The sequence below is a fragment of the Sceloporus occidentalis genome, unplaced genomic scaffold (genome assembly GCF_023333645.1).
Source record: "Sceloporus occidentalis isolate IW3139 unplaced genomic scaffold, rSceOcc1.0.p SCAF_6, whole genome shotgun sequence".
In the NCBI taxonomy this organism is placed as follows: Eukaryota; Metazoa; Chordata; class Lepidosauria; order Squamata; family Phrynosomatidae; genus Sceloporus; species Sceloporus occidentalis.
The window spans coordinates 123,036,236-123,055,851 of NW_028316986.1; the positions used below are offsets into that span (position 1 = coordinate 123,036,236).

At 41.6% G+C, this 19,616-nt stretch overlaps 1 protein-coding gene across 1 annotated transcript; it reads right to left on the reverse strand.

The window, feature by feature from the left end:
- Nucleotides 1-8,952: 8,952 nt before the first annotated feature.
- LOC149311355 (uncharacterized) lies at nucleotides 8,953-12,083 on the reverse strand. Its single transcript, XM_089529497.1, has 5 exons — nucleotides 11,217-12,083; nucleotides 11,029-11,109; nucleotides 10,848-10,913; nucleotides 10,545-10,726; nucleotides 8,953-8,964 (listed from the first exon to the last, which is right to left on the reverse strand). The coding sequence occupies exons 1-5, from the start codon at nucleotides 11,701-11,703 to the stop codon at nucleotides 8,953-8,955; spliced, it is 828 nt and encodes a 275-aa protein (XP_089385623.1). The 5' UTR covers nucleotides 11,704-12,083.
- Nucleotides 12,084-19,616: the final 7,533 nt, after the last annotated feature.

The following is a 19,616-nucleotide window of genomic DNA, read 5'->3' on the forward strand; positions in this document are numbered from 1 at the left end:
AGATTGTCTTTAAATAACTTGAATTTATCACCTTCATGTTGGCAAGTAAGGCTGAAAACCTCTCCTGGAGACAGATGTGGGAATATGTTGGCAAAATTACCTCTCAACAGATTGATTACAATAAGAACCTGTTGCTATATACAGTGGGGCCTTGGTATCTGCTAGGGTTTAGTTTCAGGAACTGCAATTTCAAGCTATGTGGTGTCACTGTTATTCTGTGACCCTCAAAACCTGGGTTTCTTTTCTTTTTTTAATCAATAACCAAAACTCACCATGAATATAAATAACAAAGTCGCAACGCTCTGGCAAAAGGAAGGTGCTAGAGAATAGCATACATTAGAGGTGTTTCTGTCACTAGGGAAAAAAACATTCTACTCAGTGCAAGATAATGCTTTCCTCTATACATCAGTAATTGGGGTAAAACTGTCTTCTTGGATAACTGGACCAACATATATCTAATATTTACAAACATAGGCTTCAGCAGATTTGAAAGCAATGTCTCGTACTCATCTCACAGAATGATCTGTCACTGTGCAGGTCTTTACTTTTTGTAGAGCACCATCTTAAGAGCTCATTAAATCTGCTTACGTAGCACCTGACCCAAAGCCTATTTGGAACAGACTCAGGAAACCGGAGAGGAAGGCATTGCATTTGCTGAAAACGCTGCCAACATGTTCTGATAGGGTACTATTATTAAGGGAACAGATATCATGGCATTTTCACTACCGCAAATTATAAATAATACTAAAAGATATTACAAGTATTATTTATCATTTGAGCTTCCATGATCAACTTATGCTAAGTATCTTTATATTTATCAGTAGCTGAAATGTATGAAATATTCCTTGGCTACCAGTCTCCCTTGGACTTGCCACATGGTAATTTTAAAACAGCAATGGCTGCTTGGTATTTCTTTCTGTGACTGCAAAAAATAAGCAATTGAGCCAGAAACTGCAATTTGACTTCAAACATTTCATGAGGGACTAGGCTTGTAGAAATTATACGCTGTTAACAATATTATCCAAAGGTCATACCTTCGTTTTTAAAGCCTTGTTCTTTTTTTTCTGAGGTGTGATATCACGAGTAATGATTCATGCACACATCATGCCACATGAATATATAAGATCGATGCATGAAAAAGAGTGATCACTCTCTCACACACACACTATAAGTCCCTTTAAGACATTTGGTCACTTTGGTTACATGCTGCTTTGAAAAAAAATAAAGATATAAGGCTGTTCTAAATGAATACATTAATTTGAAAAAGAATTGTTCACTATTGAATTCAGTGGAGAATTAGTGGAATAATATGGCAGTGAAGGCATTGCTTTATTTCTATATGATTAGAGTGATTTAAAGTATTGTGCATTATATGCGTTTGACTTAAATCAGATGAAAAAACAAGGCTTTTCAAAAACTATTTTGTTGTTATACGATTAGCTGCTACTTATTTTCAGTGGGGGCGAAAATGTCCTGCTTTATGTCTCAGTCTAATTTTTCTTCTAGGAAATATGTATTTTTACAATTATTTGAAGTAAATTTTATTTGAATGCAGCATATATAAAAGCTGGAAAACAAATTAAAAAATAACAGAAAGCTCATATAAACTGCATCCACACTGCAGAAATAATCTTGGGTGACACCACTTTAACTGCCACTGCTCAATACTATGGAATTCTGGGAATTGTTGTTTGTTGTGGTACCAGCCCTCTCTGACAGAGAAGGCTAAATGTCTCACAAAACTACAGTTCCCACTATTTCATACCATTGAGCCTTGACAGTTAAATAATGTTAAACTGGATTATTTCTGCACTGTGGGTGCAGCATTTGAAATGAGATGTGCCACCATTGTCAGATTTGATTCAGCTGTGACTGCTTTAGGTGTGCCAAAGCTCTCCACCAAAACCTGGGCACCCTGGTTCAGAGCTGATTCTAGTAATACCTCTAAACATTAAACCTCTATGTCTTTCTAAGAAGGATTAGAAAAAGATGCCCTCAAGTCGCCTAGCGTTCAAGCAATTGTTACACATACCAGGCTCAATGCTAATTAAAGTTGCAGAGAAGTCCAGCTAAACCACCAAATCATTCACTAAAGTGATCAGTTCCATAATCACACCTGATGCCAGATTTAAGATCGATCTAAATAATCAACCTCACCTGGAGCAATGGTGCCACCACATGTGTAAGTGGTTTGTCCATAAGTGGAGAATTAAAGACCAGCCTGAAAGTTTCATACACTGGCCGGTGGAGGTTTGTTGTTTTTGTCATTGTTGCTTCCCAAGAGGTCTCACTATCACAACAACAACTTCTAGGCATGACAAAACCATATCCTCTTGAGAGAGACATTCACTATAGCCCTTACCCTGAACTCAGAATAAGTTAGTTTTAAGGAAAATAGAGCCAATACAGACCGCCAGCAAGCAGTGTCCTGGCAGCAATAGTAGGACTCAGGACCGCACACCAACCACATGATCTTAAGCCCTACTAAGTGTGGACGGTGCCACTATTGAGAAGCACTGCCCACACAGGGGGGCATGTTGATGATGTGTGAGCATATGAGCGAAGAGGCACGTAAGGTCTGCAATGCAGCTCTTATGATATCGCAAAAAGGAGCTGCTCGTCTAGGCTGCTCCCTTTCTGCTGCACAGCGGTATCTCGCCGTTTGGTTGCTGCGGCAATGCAATGCAGCAAAAAGGGGCAGCATTTTCCCGCACATCTGTCTCAGGTCATATTTACCTGAAATTACATTGAGACAACAAGGGTATAATGAGAGTCCTAAATACCAAAGTCAAGAGTGGGAAGCTGTTTTAAACTTCAACTCTCAGAAGTCCCAATCACCATGGGCAGTGGCATGGGGTTATGGGAGTTGCAGTCCAAAACATTTGGAGGCCAAAAGTTCCTCACTCCTACATTATATTCCAGTGGGGCAGGGAAAACAACAACCTTGGAGCTTGTATAACATAACTGAACACTAGTAAACGTGCAAATAACTTAACTGAAGACTTGTCTTCTGCTTACTGGAACAAATACAGAGGTACAAGATTATCTTGACTTCTGAGCAATTGCCACAAGCCCCAACTATTAGTTTCTGTCCAAAACTACAAACATCCTTTTCTCTCCCTCTCTTGTAGCCTACTTGCTCTAAGGTCTTTTGGGTGGCTTCTTTAACAGGCAGGAGGCAAAAGAATGCCAAATTTGGAAAACTGATTGTTCCAATTCTCAGCAGTGAATATCAGGTTTCTCTTCAAGTTTATCAAACTCACTTCCCCTTAGCCAGGAAAACAAACTTGAGAAACTCAATCCACTGTGTGTCTCAAGTTATGCTCCTAGCTACACATTTCTTAGCTCACCACTATCTTTTGACATTTACTTTAACCTGCTGTCACATCAGATTATTCCTGTATGTCTGCCTCCAATGCCAATGTTCCACCTCACACACCACCCCTATTGTTATGCACTAGGAGCATTAGTTTCTCCCACAGGTCCTCCTTCATGCTTTGGTAATCCTAAAGTGGCCACATGAGTCAGGTATGTACTTATCCAACATCGCAGTGTGTCATGAAAATTTTGTGGGCCATAATATTCACTCCCTGAATATTAATTGTTCAGTTTTTTACTTGTCTGGAAAGGCCTACATGAAAGCCTATGAAGATGATCAACTTGTTGTGGGGTTACCATAACATCCTGCAGGAAGATCCACCATTTCATCTGTTCATCTGATGGAGAGACGTTTTTCAAACACCATGCCTATCTATTGCTGCTTGCTATCTCTCCAAACAAAAAGCGGTAACAGGATGTTGACCCTCTGTATGGTGTTCATTTAACTGAAGATAGTTTAAGGACTAGAACAACTAATATGTCATGCCCTTAATAAAATAAGTCAGAATCATATGTGCCTTTCATCAGTGTAAACCTGGATGTGTTTTACTGCATAGCAGAAATGCTCAGAAAACTTGTTAGTGAATTGTGAAGGTGAAGGACACCAGAAAGAGTGCCTGATACCTGGTGCACAATGTGGAGGAGGAAAAACGAGGAAGTGCATTTAAGGAATGAGAAAAACCCTCACTGAGGAACCCTGGTGGCACAGTGGTTAAATGCCAGTACAGCAGCCACAACATTGTGAGTTCGAACCCACAGGGCTCCAGGTTGACTCAGCCTTTCAACCTTTCGTAGGTCTGTCAAATGAGTACCCAGCTTGTTGGTGGCAATTGCGAACACATTATAAACCACTTAGAGAGTGCATCTGGGGAAATAGACTTAAGTCTACAAAAGCTCGTGCCCACAACATCTTTCTTTCAGTTGGTCTCAAAGGTACTACAAGATCCCTCTATTCAGAGAGTGCTTACGGTAGTTCACTATGAAGTGGTATAGAAATGTAAGGTACTATTACTATTGGCATGGTTTGTATCTGTAGGTGGCATATGGTGGAGAGGGGGTAAACAGAGAGAGAGAGAGAGAGAAGAGGCTGGGGATGGCAAGTTGGGTGAGTGCATCTGTGAATGTCTGGGTGTTTGATCCCTGGGTGGAGCAGGAACATAGCCGGGGGGGGGGGTTCCTGTGGGTTTCCGTTAGATACAATGAATGGTGTGCACTACTACACCACCGCGCCCAAGCACCATTATAATGGTGGCACTTAGTCTGGACCCCCCCCCTTCCCAAAATCCTGGCTATGTCCCTGGGTGGAGTTCCAGGCCAGAAGGCCCAGATTAATGCAGAGGAAACGTTTGCAGACAGCTCTCTATCTTTCACCAGTTTGTGTGCTCCTCGAAGGTCCTTGAGGTGAAGCCTCGGAGCTATCCAGCATCTGCAGAAATGTGTCTCTTTCCTCCCTAGTCCCCTTCCATCCCTCTCCCACCCCAACTCCCCTTGGGACCAAAGGACAATAGGGAAGAGAAAGCTGAGGACTTTTTCAAGCACAGTGTGTGTATGAGAAATGTCTTAGGAGGAGATGGTGGGCAGTCGTTGTGTATGACAACATTTTAATTCAAACAGATTCTTTAATCCTGCATTGGTTATGAAGGTGAGCAAGGTAAGGACTTTACCGTACCAGCCCCATTCATGCAACAGTCATGCTAGGAAAAATAAAATGGCAACATATCACTTTGCAGCCATCCATCATCTCACCTTAGTCAATCATACAACTAGGGCTGCTGCCCCATCATGCTCTCTTCCTGAACTCTTCCTTAACCACAGCTGCCTACCTTTCCCTACCCAGCACGCCTTTAGAGACTGTTTTTATTTTTCCTTTTACCATAAGAAAGAAAAAAAATAAGCAGAAAAAAATATAACCAGGGCACTTTGGAATAGCAAGGGGTGGGGGGACAGGGATGAGGAGGGGACACTGTGATGCCACATGCCTAGCAATTGTACAGCTGCCTCAGGAGTGACATTTTGCACCTGGGAACTTACACAATTGCCAAGTCATTAACGGGTTTTCCCTGTGAATTAAAAGGGATGTGTTGGGAATGGGGCACATAGACGCATAGTTGAGCTATGAGTATCATCAAAGCTGCTTCCTTCTCAGTTTTAAAGCCACGTGCAGTAATGACCCAAGATAGCAATCCTACTTGAAAAGCATTACTGTATTACAGACTATGCAATTGTTGCACTGAGGCAAAGTAAAGTAAATTTTATTTTGTAAGCTGCTTTCCCAATTTTTGGGGAAAGCAGGATATAAATAAATATAATAAAGATCTTCATCATCATCGTCATATGTTCTGAGAGCCTTTGTGGCTGAAAAGCAATAAATATTCTAAATAAATAAATAGATGCGACAGATGGCTGACAGCAGCTTGAGACAAATGCATTGGGAGACCCTTGTGATAAATCAGTACAAGATATGCAAACACCACTATATTGTTATGCTCTCTCTACTTGCATGGCCAGTGAGAATTTCCTTCTGAAGGAGTTCACTAGAGTCTTATACCAGTTTGTAATTTTTATTTACAATACACTGTTTGAGCTTAGTTGGAGACACTGTTTAACATAAAAGCTTAAGAAGACCCTTTCTAGATTGCCATACCAGCAGTTCTGTCAAAACCTTGCTAACAAAGCTCTCCTGCATTGTTAGTTGAAACACAACAATGAGCAAAAAAGTTGTCTCAACCCTGAATCCTCCTTCCATCAACTCAGTGCACATTACAAGACAAAGCTGAGTAAAGCCTGAAGACGTATTCACAATGGATTAATTCAGGGGTGTAGCTATGGAGGGGTTGGGCAAATTGAGGGGTTTGCCCCCCAGTAAGTATTCTGCCCCTCTATTGAAATTTCCCTTCAGCTCCTGAATTTCTAGCACTGCAGTAACCTAAAACCTCAAATGAGTATATAGGAATACAGTGTAGACATCAAAGGAAATGGGACAGGCAAAGTTACCAAGGGAACGTGAACACAGCAAAAATAAGAGTTCTAGGTTTGAACAATTTTCGGTGTTTCATTGTCTAGAATGCTAGAAAATTCAGAACTGACGGCAAATTTTTTTGTGAGGGCAGAATTCTTATTTAGGAGGCAACATTCTCATTCTTCTGCTCATAGCTACATCCCTATATTAACTAGATTCTATTTTGTGATGCTCGTATGTCAAAGATGTCAGGACCAACAACCCTGAGCTCATTTGGCTCCAGGTTGGTCAAGATACTGAGGTCAGATCAGGAGTCTTTGAAGATTATCGCACTGCGTTCTGAGAACGTTCCATATCATCACGTGATGAGAACGTTCCTGGAACGGATATTACCGCATTAGCAATCAAAACGTGATGAGAACGTGATCAGAACGGCAGTTTACCGCACTGCGATTCCTTTCTTGAAACCGTTCTCAGAACGGTTTGCTATAGCGCATGCGTATTAGATCTTGGGGGCGGTGTACCAATGACGTCGCCACTCGGTGGTAGTTTTTAACCGGAAGTCGTCCGGTGACTTCCTTGTGGGGTGTAAAGATGGCGTCGGAGAAAGCATTTTTTGATCTTGTGAGCATGGTAGAGAAAGAAGAAGAGCGAAGAAGGAGAAGAATGAGTCGCATTGCTAAATCGCTTGTCCTCATTTCGCGCCGGAGGGCTGCTCTGAGTAAGATTGCAGTTATGGCTGCCAGCGGCAATCTAGATATATCCAGTTGTCTGGCATGGATGGCGACCTGGCCTCGCATCCCACGTTGGTGGCAGCAACCCCGGGAGCGGACCAACTGGTGGAGTGACGAAGTCCTCCAGCGATGGGATAACGACATGTGGGTTTCTAACTTCCGCATGTCTAAAGAAACCCTTTTTGATCTGGCCAGCATCTTGAGACCAGAGCTGGAGCGTGGGGAGTCTAGATTCCGGAGTCCTATCCCGGTGGAGAAGAGAGTGGCCCTAACTATTTGGTGGCTCTCAAGCCCTCTGATGTATAGGAAGGTGGCTTCCCGTTTCGAGGTTGGAGCATCCACAGCTGCAGAAATCGCCATCGAGGTGTGCCTTGCCATGGAGAAGCTGCTGCTGAGGAAAACTATCCAGCTTGGAAACTACCACACGGTGTGTATCAATATTACTTTTAAACCTAAGACTTCTGGGTGCAAATGCATTAATGCATATCTAAAGATATATAGGTTTTGCTTATGTAATACCATTAAGATATGTTTACATCCTGCCTTTTCCTTGTTTGGGAAAAAAAGAAAGGCTTTCAATTACCTTTGCAATTATGGGGGTGGGTTAATGATCCTGGGCTTGGGGCATGGATTTAAAAGGTGCATCTCTGCTGCTGGCTTCTCTGTTATCCAGCTGTGCTGGGGGGGGGTGGTCCTGGGCTTGGAGCATGCACTTCGGAGGTGCATCTCTGCTGCTGGCTTCTCTCTTATCCAGCTGTGCTGGGGGGGTGGTCCTGGGCTTGGAGCATGCACTTCGGAGGTGCATCTCTGCTGCTGGCCTCTCTCTTATCCAGCTGTGCTGGGGGGGTGGTCCTGGGCTTGGAGCATGCACTTCGGAGGTGCATCTCTGCTGCTGGCCTCTCTCTTATCCAGCTGTGCTGGGGTGGTGGTCCCGGGCTTGGAGCATGCACTTCGGAGGTGCATCTCTGCTGCTGGCTTCTCTCTTATCCAGCTGTGCTGTTGTGGTTTGCAATTCTGAAAAAATGTATCTTGATATATTTGTAAGAGTTGATATGTGAACAAGTAACATCTGGATTCCCCTTCAGTGTGTTCTAGGTATATATATAAACCATAATAATTTCTATTGTCCTTTTTATGCTTTTGTCTCTTTGATCCCAGTTTCATATACCAAATAATAATAATAATAATGCATCATCTGATATGAAATATGTTAACCCACCTTTTTGATATCCCAAATTTATTATACCTTTGCCTTTTTTCAGATTATGGATGGATTTCAGAGACTCGGATTCCCACACTGCATAGGAGCTATTGATGGCACTCATATTTCTGTTTGCCCACCGCTGGGACGCAGAGAGGAATACATCAACCGCAAGCAGGGATTTTCAATTGTTCTGCAAGCAACTACAGATCACAGTGGGTGGTTTATTGACATTGAAGTAGGGAATTGTGGGAGATCACATGACAGCCACATATTTACCAATTCCGCTATATGTCAAGTGATGGATGAAGGCTGTTTTGTGCCCGGAAATCCCACCCTTCATGTCCACGATGTAGCCATTCCACCACTGATTATAGGGGATGGTGCCTACCCAATCAGGAAATGGCTCATGACACCATATCGTGGAGAATTAACACCTGACAAACTTGCCTATAACACCGCCCATTGCAAGGCAAGATGCGTGGTGGAGAGGTCTTTTTCGCGATTGAAATCTAGGTGGGGGTGTCTGTCTGGTAGACTAACTGTGAAAGAGGAAAATTTCATCTCTGTTGTCACAGCATGTGCCATACTGCACAATATTTGTGAGACGAGGGGAGAAGTGCTTGATCCCGATGTCGAACCACCTGCGAAAATTGTCCTCCCCGCTTTAGCGAATAACATCAGAGGACACTCTACAAATCACAAAAAAGAGGGTCAAACTGTTAGATCTGCAGTAACTAACATTATTTTGGGTCGTTAACACCAGAAACTGACATTATTTGATGTTTCATAACATCACCTCAGTTATGGCAACAGCATTGATCTGATCAAAACGTTTCTTCTTGGTTTACCTTTGTATCAATCTATAAATGTTGATATACATGTGTTTGACAACATGTCATGTACAACATGTGAATAACTTTACCAGACGGCAATGTTGAATCACGGTTGTTTAGATTCTTTTTTCTTTTAACTTTTTTTTCCCAATCAGGTTCTGCTAGTGGTGTTTATATTATTGTGGGGTATAAATACCCGACTGTTATAGATTAGCTTCATGGTTTACCCAAATTTTGAAAATTTATTTTGAAGTGTTATACAATTGCTATATTGATGTTTCAAATATCCTTTTTTGGGAATATAGGAAAACAATGGTGTAAAAATGGCTTGTTTATATTACATTTATATTAATACATCATGTTTCCTACCTTGAAAACCAAAAGGAAGGCTGTTCTAGAAACCATTGCTGAATAATGTTGCTATTGTTGTGGAAATGTTTAGGTATATTAAGGACGGTAGACCAATTTCTGAGAACACAGCTGTATTTTATCAACAATATAACTTAACATTTTAAAACACGATTAAATATCCTTTTTCTTTTGGAAAAAAACCGTCTGGTGGCTTGTTTTCCATTATGTCAACAAAGCATGCATTTATATACACTGTATATACATTAGGTGAGAACATATCCATATACACATGGTGACATACAAAACTTTTCCTTAACATGAAAATGAAATTTTAATGTGGTTCAAGGAGAAATGGTTTAAGTCCCTCTTTATCGGTCACAAAGGGCACGTAACAGGGTAAACATAGAATGCTGAAACATATCTGAGGTTTCAAAACAGAACCTTTTCCCTATATGTTTCCCTTATGGGGAAAATATTTTTTTTTTCTTGATTATCCTCCCAGTACGAGAACTGCATGGTTTATCTTGGTTTTGAACAGGTGCAACTGCGCCTTGCAAGGAAGATGTTCCTGCATTGTTCACACATTGCACGGTTCCAATGCAGCCTTCATTTTCTGGGGGATCAGTGACTGCAACAACATTCTGAACATCCCTGTTGATGTTCTCTACTGTGTTGTCATCATCTCTAATTTCACTAGTAGGAGTGACAGGACAACCATCAGGAGCATAAGCAGGAGGAAGTTCATCAAAGAGTTCAGGGGAATTGTTCCCTTGACGTTTCCCACCAAAATCCGATGTGGATGGTTGCTCCTGGAAATCTGTAAAGACAGCTGGGCCTGGTGTTGAAGGAGGAATATTACACGGAGATGCCCTGAATGATGTGTGCATAGTTCCTTGGGCAACAGTATCATGTTGCCCCGTTGGAAGTGCACATTCATGATCTACTTTCCTCCGGTACAGTTCAGTCATGGTCTCCATGTACTGCAACATTCTCTGTCTGTCCTGTGCACTTCTCCTTACATCTTCCTCCATAATATTTACAAGTTCCATTTCTGTCCTCCTACAGTCTTTCATGCTGTCGTGTACAATTTCCATGAACCGTCCCTGTGTTCTCCGGGTAAGTTGGGCCTCTCGACTTGCACTCTGCATTATACTGCGCGCAATATGTTCTCCTCTTCTGGCGCGACGATTCCTGTTCCTGTTCGAACGCAGTCTTGTTCCAGGAGACAGCAATACATTGGGTGGTTCGTCCTCTGGATCGTTACGTACTGAAATTTAAAAATTAGTGAAAATATATTAAGCCCACAGGAAGGAAATTTATTTCTTATGGTAGCATCATGTAAAGGGTTGTAGACAAGGAATTTTCTTTAAAAAGCAGATGCTACCTACCATTGCTTGTACCGCTTGTATCATCTGCACGTCTTTCCAAGTCACCCAATTGTTCTCCAGTCGCACCTTCAAAGTGGAGCATTAAACACCAACGTTATTTCTTTTGAACACATATACAGGTTCACAATATTTATGAAGAAAACAGAGATCCAGAAATTGACATAAATTTATATATGACTACCTGCTATTTGCGTAGGTCCACTTTCCAAAATTGTGACAGGTATCGTAATGACTGTGTCATCGAGACAAGTGTCATCAGAATCTGAAAAATTCAAGGGGAAAAAAAGAGTAAAGCCTTTGTTATTTTAACAAAATAATGTTGTCACGCACATAGCAGAAATCTTCAGGCATTACAGATGGGCAACTTGCCTTCATCACTGTCTTGTCTGGTAGTTGTTTCTTGGGTGCTTCCTTCGCCTGTGTTAGCCATGGAGGTGGATGCGGTGTCTTGAGTCACATTTGTGGTTTCACCCTCCCTTTCAAAATCAAGACTTCGGGATAACCTGTTAGGGGTGATGCTAACATCCCCATGAAAGATTTCCTCTAGTTCCCTATAAAAGGGACATGTAATAGGGTTGCTTCCACTTCTCTGATTGTGTTTCACAACCTTTCTGTACTCAAATCTCAATTTTTTGGATTTGCTTCTGCATTCCTCGGCAGATCTGACATGGTTCCTCTTTGCCATTTCATCAGATACAACCTTAAATGTATCCAAATTTCTGTAATTCTTTTTTAATTTGGTCTGCAATTTTTGTTCTTTCCATATCTCCAATAAGGCCAAAACTTCATTGGCACTCCACACCCTCCCCCTTGCTTGTGCGGAGGCACTGCTTTCAGTCACTGCATGGCTATCCATGGCTTTCCTAATTACAGAAAGTATAAAATAATACTGTCTGCAATTTAATTATAGCGGATCTGAAATAAACTTCTGCGTTAGCACTTAGCTGCTGATGCTGGCTCTCTGCACTCCCAAACTCCCGGCACTGCAGTAAAAGCACTAGAGGGCGCAAGTCTAGTTTTGGCGCCAAGAATCCCTGCACAGTGATGACGTTGCAAATCCCTCTTCCCGCTGGACATTTCGGAGTGGCCGAAGTTATTGGGAAGCAGTGATGGCGCGTAGTAAGGGTTCCAAATGGGTCAATAAGGAGATTGATCTGCTCCTGAGAAGTGTTAGGGGGAGCGGAAAATTAAAGACGCTCATGAGGTCCCGTTCTATACCCATTCTTCCTGTGCATAGAGAGGTAGCAGAGCAATTAAAAATGCATGGCTACAACCGCACCGCCGAAGAGGTATTCATGAAGTTCAAAATGATGCGTGAAAAATTTTTGGCCAGTCTGAATAGTTTTGGGCCATCACCCCCCAAAGAAAAACAACCACCCTTTTTCCCCCTAATGAAAGAGCTGTGGCTTATGGCGGGGAACCATGGCTCCCAGGAAAAAAATCCCTCGGGTAAGTTTGTAGCTTTACAAGTAAGGGCTCATTGTTGCATAGTATGCCATGGAATTCCTCCAGTGTTGTAGCCATAAGGAACAGTTGCTAAAGACAGTCACTATATCAATATCATATTAGGCTACTTCCCTTATCAGTTTCCAAAAGAAAAAAACACTACAATGGACTACCAGCCCTGAGGTCGCCATACTTTTCCAACATAGGAAGGGATAGATGGGTGTACATATGGAGGATAAATTTATTAGACAACAGCATTGCCACTCTGTTTTCTTACTTTTTCTAACTGCAAAAAGATGGAGAAATTTTAATGTCCTACATTTTTAGTTGTATTATCGACCTGCAGTTTTCCTAGAGTATTCTTACTATGATCAATGCACAATTTCTGATCTAGTTATCTCTTTAATTTTTTTATATGGATCAACATGCAGATACTATTGATGAACCTTGCAGTAGTGGAATCCAGTCAGGACCATCAGGAATCCTTTCGGCAAGAGACATCTTGCCAGAACCCCAAACTCTTGTACCCAGCTACATAACTGAACTTCAACAGTCAGGTGAATTTAAATAAATATGCATTGTCTTTTTCAAAATAGAGTGGTGGTCATATAAGGATTAAGGTTTATATTAATAACTTACATCTATATACCGGATAACTGAATATCACGAAAACTTTACTTTCAAGACATTAAATAAAAAGAAATATATGAACATATTGTGTTAAACAGAGAATACATTGCAATAAACTGTCTTATTAAAAGCTTTTTGTATATATCTTTTGTCTGTACAGTGCAATCTTCCTTGAAAACCCAGGAAAATATCAATAGGAAAATTGTGGGACTACTACAGAAAATGAATGGAAGATTAAAGAAAATCGAAAATATAATCGAATTGCATCTGCAGAAAACATCCAACACTTAATTGTATTCACACATGTTTTTATTACTGCATTGTTATTGAATACAAGTTTAGAGTTTGGACACAGTACTGTACTGTTAACGTAAGATGGCTGTTATTTAGATGTCCAATAACATGCATCGATCGATGATAACGATGTTTTGATTGTCCTTTTTTTTTAAAGGGTATTTCTGGTTTTTTTTATAAAACCTTTTTTTGACTTGCATCCAAAGTTGCATATGGTACATATATGTTGTTCCAAGGGAACCAGACTTTATTTTTAACAAGTGTGATTCCCCAGTTTCTGGGTAATCATTTGTTTGTTATTATATTACAGATTGAGAAGATTGTTTTGTTGTATTGCGTCGCAGTGTAATAAATGCAGTTTGTAATTAATAACTCACATCTGTTGCCATGCTTAACAGTAGTGTCCTTTACTTCTATATAAAAATAGCTGTTCAGACTGGCAGATTGATAATTTCTTGAATACCATGCCACCAAGTACAGGAAATACACACTGCCAAGAGCATCAAAGGTACATAGTTTCATAAAGATAGAGGTAACATAACAACCTTTATTCAGATATCAAATTCGCTTAGCTGTGAAAAGCTAGCATTCCAAACAGTCAAGGTAGATGCTGGTATGACATATTACCAGTAGGCCCCTGTAAAGTTAGCCCACATCATACCGCTTCTGTTTGACAGCCTTTACATGTACTTTGTGACCAAGAAGTGTCTTCATTCAAACAATCCAAAATGCATGGTAGAGTGGCCATACATGTTATTTTATACATGCAAGTAGAAATGTTCTACAAAAGAAAAATCATCCCAATTAAAAGCAATGGAAATACATTGCTGTGTAAACTTTCAGCACTTGGCAAATAAAGCTTAACAGTAATAACAATAATAATATTCAGGCAGAGAGTATTGATATACATGGTTGCTTAATGATCCATCAGCAATGGTAAGTTTTGAGTGGCAAATTGTGCAGTACTATAAACAAATTCTAATATTAATTAAATTCTGAATATGAAATAATTTCTCAAATGCATAACAGATTACAGATGAAAAAGAACATAATTCCTGAAATCCTGAAATGATCCCTTTTGTAAAATGCTGGAGGGAGAATAGTTATTTGAAAATAATTTTACCAGCCATCAATGAAAACCATGGTCAACATTACACATAAACCCACTTCCTCAGATGTAATTTTGGCTTAGTTAACACTCTTCTTTGGGCTGCTCATGCTTTTCAAAGAACCAGATCCATTTGCATATTAGCCAGCATGCTGCCAATCCCCGGCACACCCTCCATGGATGTCTATAGTGTGTGAAACGCTGCCTTGCATGCATTTCTACATGGCCCCCACCCTTTCTCCCAAAATGGAAGAGACCTTCAGGGGACACTGGGGAGGGAAGGTTTTTTTTTCTATTTCTTTTCTTTTACCAGAATGTGAGGCGGGGAAGTTCCCCGCCTCTTTGTGCAGGCCGAAATATACTGTCATCCTTGTAGGTCACACAGTATGAGAACAGGGTCATATTGGCCAGCGGTCTTCTGGCAGCCCATTAGGGCATCTCATGAGATGCTTTAATGCTGCTCCAGAATTCTGCCCGCTGCAGGCGACTCCTTTCTTTTCTGTGTCACCCACAAGGATAACAGCATACAGCGGCATGTCGAGCTCCCATGACAGGAGCCACGACTGAGCAATTTGGCATCAAGAGCAACCTAGACCCCACACATTTCCACTGTCTTTCGTGTCATGGCGAGTATCGCCGTTCCTTGCTCTATGACATCTCTTTCTATATGGTCGATCCTATACCGTTTGTCCTGCTGCCCACAACCCGCTCCTTTTGCTGTTATGAGCTCGTTTTGTCCAAAATTTAAAGCTAATTTGCATATATTTCCCAGCATTCCAGCACCCCTCATCCATTATGGCCTCCATGGCTTCAATACCCAAAACCCGGCCATCCAATAGTCTCCTTGCCTCCGCACATGTGACCCCGAACAACCAATCCCCAGTCTAAATTTGCCCCTAAATGGCTCCCTTTCCTCTGTCAATCATCTTTGGGGGGAGGAGAAGCCCCAAAGCCGAGCTGGAAAAAGCCCAATCTGTCATAAGCACGCAGGGAGGCCAGCCCCAAATCCTCAGAGCCCGACAGAGGTTTTAAAAAGACAAAAAACTGAGAAACCTCCAGGTTCCCCCCCCCCGCTCAGAATATTTCCCCCCTTTTCCTTGTGCAGCCCTTGGTCTCTCTGCATCCGCGGACCCCAGATGTCCTTTAAACCCCAGCCCCCGGATATCATGGTGTATTGTGCATAGACACAACAGAGATGGGTCACTTACACAACTCCAGAGATAAATATGTCTAGACACATTGCAATATGCTGGCGACAGAAGTCACTCTGTGACAATTCCGGAGACACTTGTATCCTCTGCTTTTGCGACTCGGTAACAGTTTGCAAACATGCAACCTGTGATAGTTAGTGCTATGCATTATGTCTATGTAATGTCTCCATTTCTGCTTTTTTGTACCCGTGCACAGAAAAAAACCCTCACACACGTGTGTGTATGCAGAGAATAGGATAAAATCCTTTTGTCAAAGACGGGGGCACGTCATACATGGGAGAGCAAAGAAAAAATTAGTACGCTCTAGGACTTTGGAGGACTAAAAGGGAAGGGCATTCTTTCAGCCAATTAGGAGACGGAGGAATGCGAGAACGGATTTGAGAACAGATAAGAATATCGCACACACTTCTGTTGGAACGTTCTCATCACGTTTCAGCTCTCTGGGAACACATTCATATCTGTTCCCTCCTGGAACACATTTGGAACACATTTAAGCGTTCTGAGAACCCGATTGGAACACATACGTGCGGTATACTCAAATGCGTTCCGTTCTCATCACGTGATGAGAACGGTCTCAGAACGCAGTGCGATAATCTCCTTTGAGACAGGGACTGGACTCCTGTTGCTGACATATTCACACAGGTTAATGCACATAGATGTCCTTTTATGGACATTTTGAAAGAGATATTCAATATCTCCTTGGGCAATATCCACTCTTCAGCCACCCCCAGCATTTCCCACATGTCTTGGTGCAAGGAAGCTACTTTCCAGGGGCAGAAAGTATGCAGAACTGCGTGGGCAGAGTGCATTATGCTTCATTATACTACAATACAAGATTCCAGAAAGGGACACCTGAATCTAGAGACAGATACACTTTATCTGAAACTGAAATATGTTTTTAAGGCCCGGTACATAACTCCTCATTCAGGCTGGGTTGGAGGCATCTGGTTTGCCTGCAGAGGGACACCACAGCAGCCAAACTGTGCGACACCCCTCCACCCCAAAAAGAACCCGGAAAACCCGGGTTCTTCTTGGGATGTTGTGCACAGGTCACGAGTGTGCCATTGGCGCACTTGTGACATAAGTGACACGCAGCGATGTCTATATGCGGCACGTCACTTACATCAAAATGGTGGCCCTCCGTGTGGACAGGAGGCCACCATTACGATGCCACCCACATGTCCTAGGGTTCCAGAGCATGCAGATGCTGCATGCTGCGGAACCCTAGTATTGGTGGTGGCACACCACTTTTGGCACATCTATCCGGGTCTTAGTTACCTTCTGCATGCAGCAACTTTTAGAGAAAGTAGTGGTATATGGTCTAACTCTGCTCTTCTGTGAGCAAGTGTTGAGTATCATCATCCTCTTTCAAACGTTAGATAGAAATTGTTTCAAGATTGTGATGGATAGCCTTCCTATGAATCCTGGCTGGCATTATCTTAGAGTTACCAGTAACTGGGAAAGGAGGACAAAGACAAACTAGTTTGGGAATAGACTAGGAGAGAGAGGGAAGCTGATGGCCACTGGAGAAGCAGGAAACCCACCAAGCTGAACCTCCTTCTATCCATGGGGGGAAGCAGGAGGGTTGGCCCCCACAAATATCCCTCTGCCATTTCCTTCCAGGTCAGGAATAGACTGGTCCAACAGGGTATTTAGCCTTTTAAATAATGTATTTACAAGTATTGTGCCACATCTACTTTTCATTCACCTCTGCTGGCCACCCTCATGACACCCAAGCCACCAACTCAGCATTTCTAACTACTGGCCAGTCTTCCTGCACAGAGCCCCCCCTTTTTTTCTCTCTTTCGTCCTCCTCTATACACCCCCACACATACCCCCAAGAACAGTAACTGGAAGAATGTCACTGCTCTGAAGTTAACAAGCTTGTACACTCTTACCTCGGGATACGAATGCGCCGGGATACGAAATTTTCGGGTTACGAAAAAAATAAAAATAAAAAATATTTCCGGGTTACGAAGGTTATTCCGGGTTACGAATAACCTTTTGGTGCTTTTCGGCGCTATTTCGCACCAAATCGCGGCTTCTCTCCATTAGCGCCTATGGCTTTCTCGGCTTACGAAGACTTCCGGGTTACGAAAATGGCGGCGGAACGGATTAATTTCGTAACCCGAGGTAAGAGTGTACTCCCTTTTCTCTTTTACCCTCAGCTACTATTTGTCAACATTCAGGTCCTCTTCTCATTGGTTCTCTGGACTAAACATATTTACAATGCACAGGGCTCTCTATACTCAGGATGGGTGCTGGTACTGTTCTTTGTGTCATAATTGTTTTATTTACTGAGTACACATACTCAAACTCATCCCCAAAATCAGTAGAATAATATGTAGCTACATATTCATCCATCCATCCACCGAATAAATAATATTGGTAATTTATTGGTATCTGTAAGCCACCCTGATAAGGTACAGAAACATTCAGATGGCTGCCAAAAGTAACAATGAGAAATCATGCCCTATTATCTTTATAAATCCTTTCATTAACTTAATAGATTGGATATCACCAGCCTCAATGGAATGTGAAAGTGAACACCCTTAGGCGTAGGCTATGATTAAATTTATGAAATGCATGAGTGAGCGAGCGAATGAATATAATTCAGATTAACCTATCCTGAATGCAAGAACAGGAGTATTAACATTCACTTTGTTACACTGACATAAGAATCCAGAAAGCCGGGGTGGGGATGGGGAGAGAATATACACCAAGTATTGATGGTGTTGGAAAAGAACTAGTGGGCAAATGTTTGTGTAAAAGAGATTGGGTGGTAGAGAAATAATGGTGAGAGAGGAGATATGGTGGATTACTGAATAAAAAATACAGGTATGTGAGGAACAAGACTGTGTGTGTATCTTCATCCTTGGTATAACAGATCCAGCTAGAATGTAGTCTATTTTGTACAGATTGCATATCCCTTATCTGAAACACTTTGAATCAGAAATAAATCAGATTTTTGACTTATTCGGATTTTGGAAAAATTGCATATATATATATATATATAGAGAGAGAGAGAGAGAGAGAGAGAGAGAGAGAGAGAGAGATATTTTGGAGATGAGATTCAAGTCTAAACACATTCATTTGTGTTTCATATAAATCTTATACACGTAGCCTGAATGTAATTTTATACAATATTTTAAAATAATGTTGTGCACAGAACAAAGTTTGAACCCTCAAAAAGCAAAGGTGTTACTCTCTGAGCTATTCATGAAAAAAGTCTTGGAATTTGGAGCATTTTGGATTTTCAAATCAGGGATACTCAACCTGTATTCATAATTAACATATATCATCATCCACACTTAAGCCATAAGCAAGAAAACGGAATGGAACAGGCCAGTTTCCAACCATTCTGTATGTCTACGTTTAGACACTAGACATGTTTATTTACATGTCTGAAAAAGTAATCTTAGGGGTTGTTCCCACTTAAGATTTGAAACGATTTAAAATACAACGTTTTTAATAAAATCGATTCAAAATAACACTGTTCTTATCCCGCTATCCGAATCGCTTTGTTCTTCGTTCCCATCTGGTTATTTAAATCGAAGTTTTTACCTGCAAGCGTTCCTACTTGGCATGAAATCGGTGTTTAAATAAAGCGATTCTTCTCCTCCATACCTTATTTGGAGCTGTCAATCAATAGTACGTCAGAATGACGTAACGTTAATCCGGAATATTTGGAAGCGATTTATCTTTTGGCATCGTTTCCATTTCATTGACTGTTTGTGAATTTAGCGAATTTAGGAAACCCAAGCTCTTTCCAGAGGAACTATGGGATAGGTTTTCCATGACAGCATCCCCTCTTCATGTCTCCCAAAAGACAGCCAGGGAGAATCCCTTCAGAGAGCACAGAGATCAATGGGGGAGGCTTCTGGCAAAGCGAATTTAAGAAACCCAAGCTCTTTCCAGAGGAACTATGGGATAGGTTTTGCATGACAGCATCCCCTCTTCATGTCTCCCAAAAGACAGCCAGGGAGAATCCCTTCAGAGAGCCCAGAGATCAATGAAGGAGGCTGCTGGAAAAGCAGGGAGGGAGCACTCTTCCCAAAGATTCTCTTTCCAGGGTTGGAG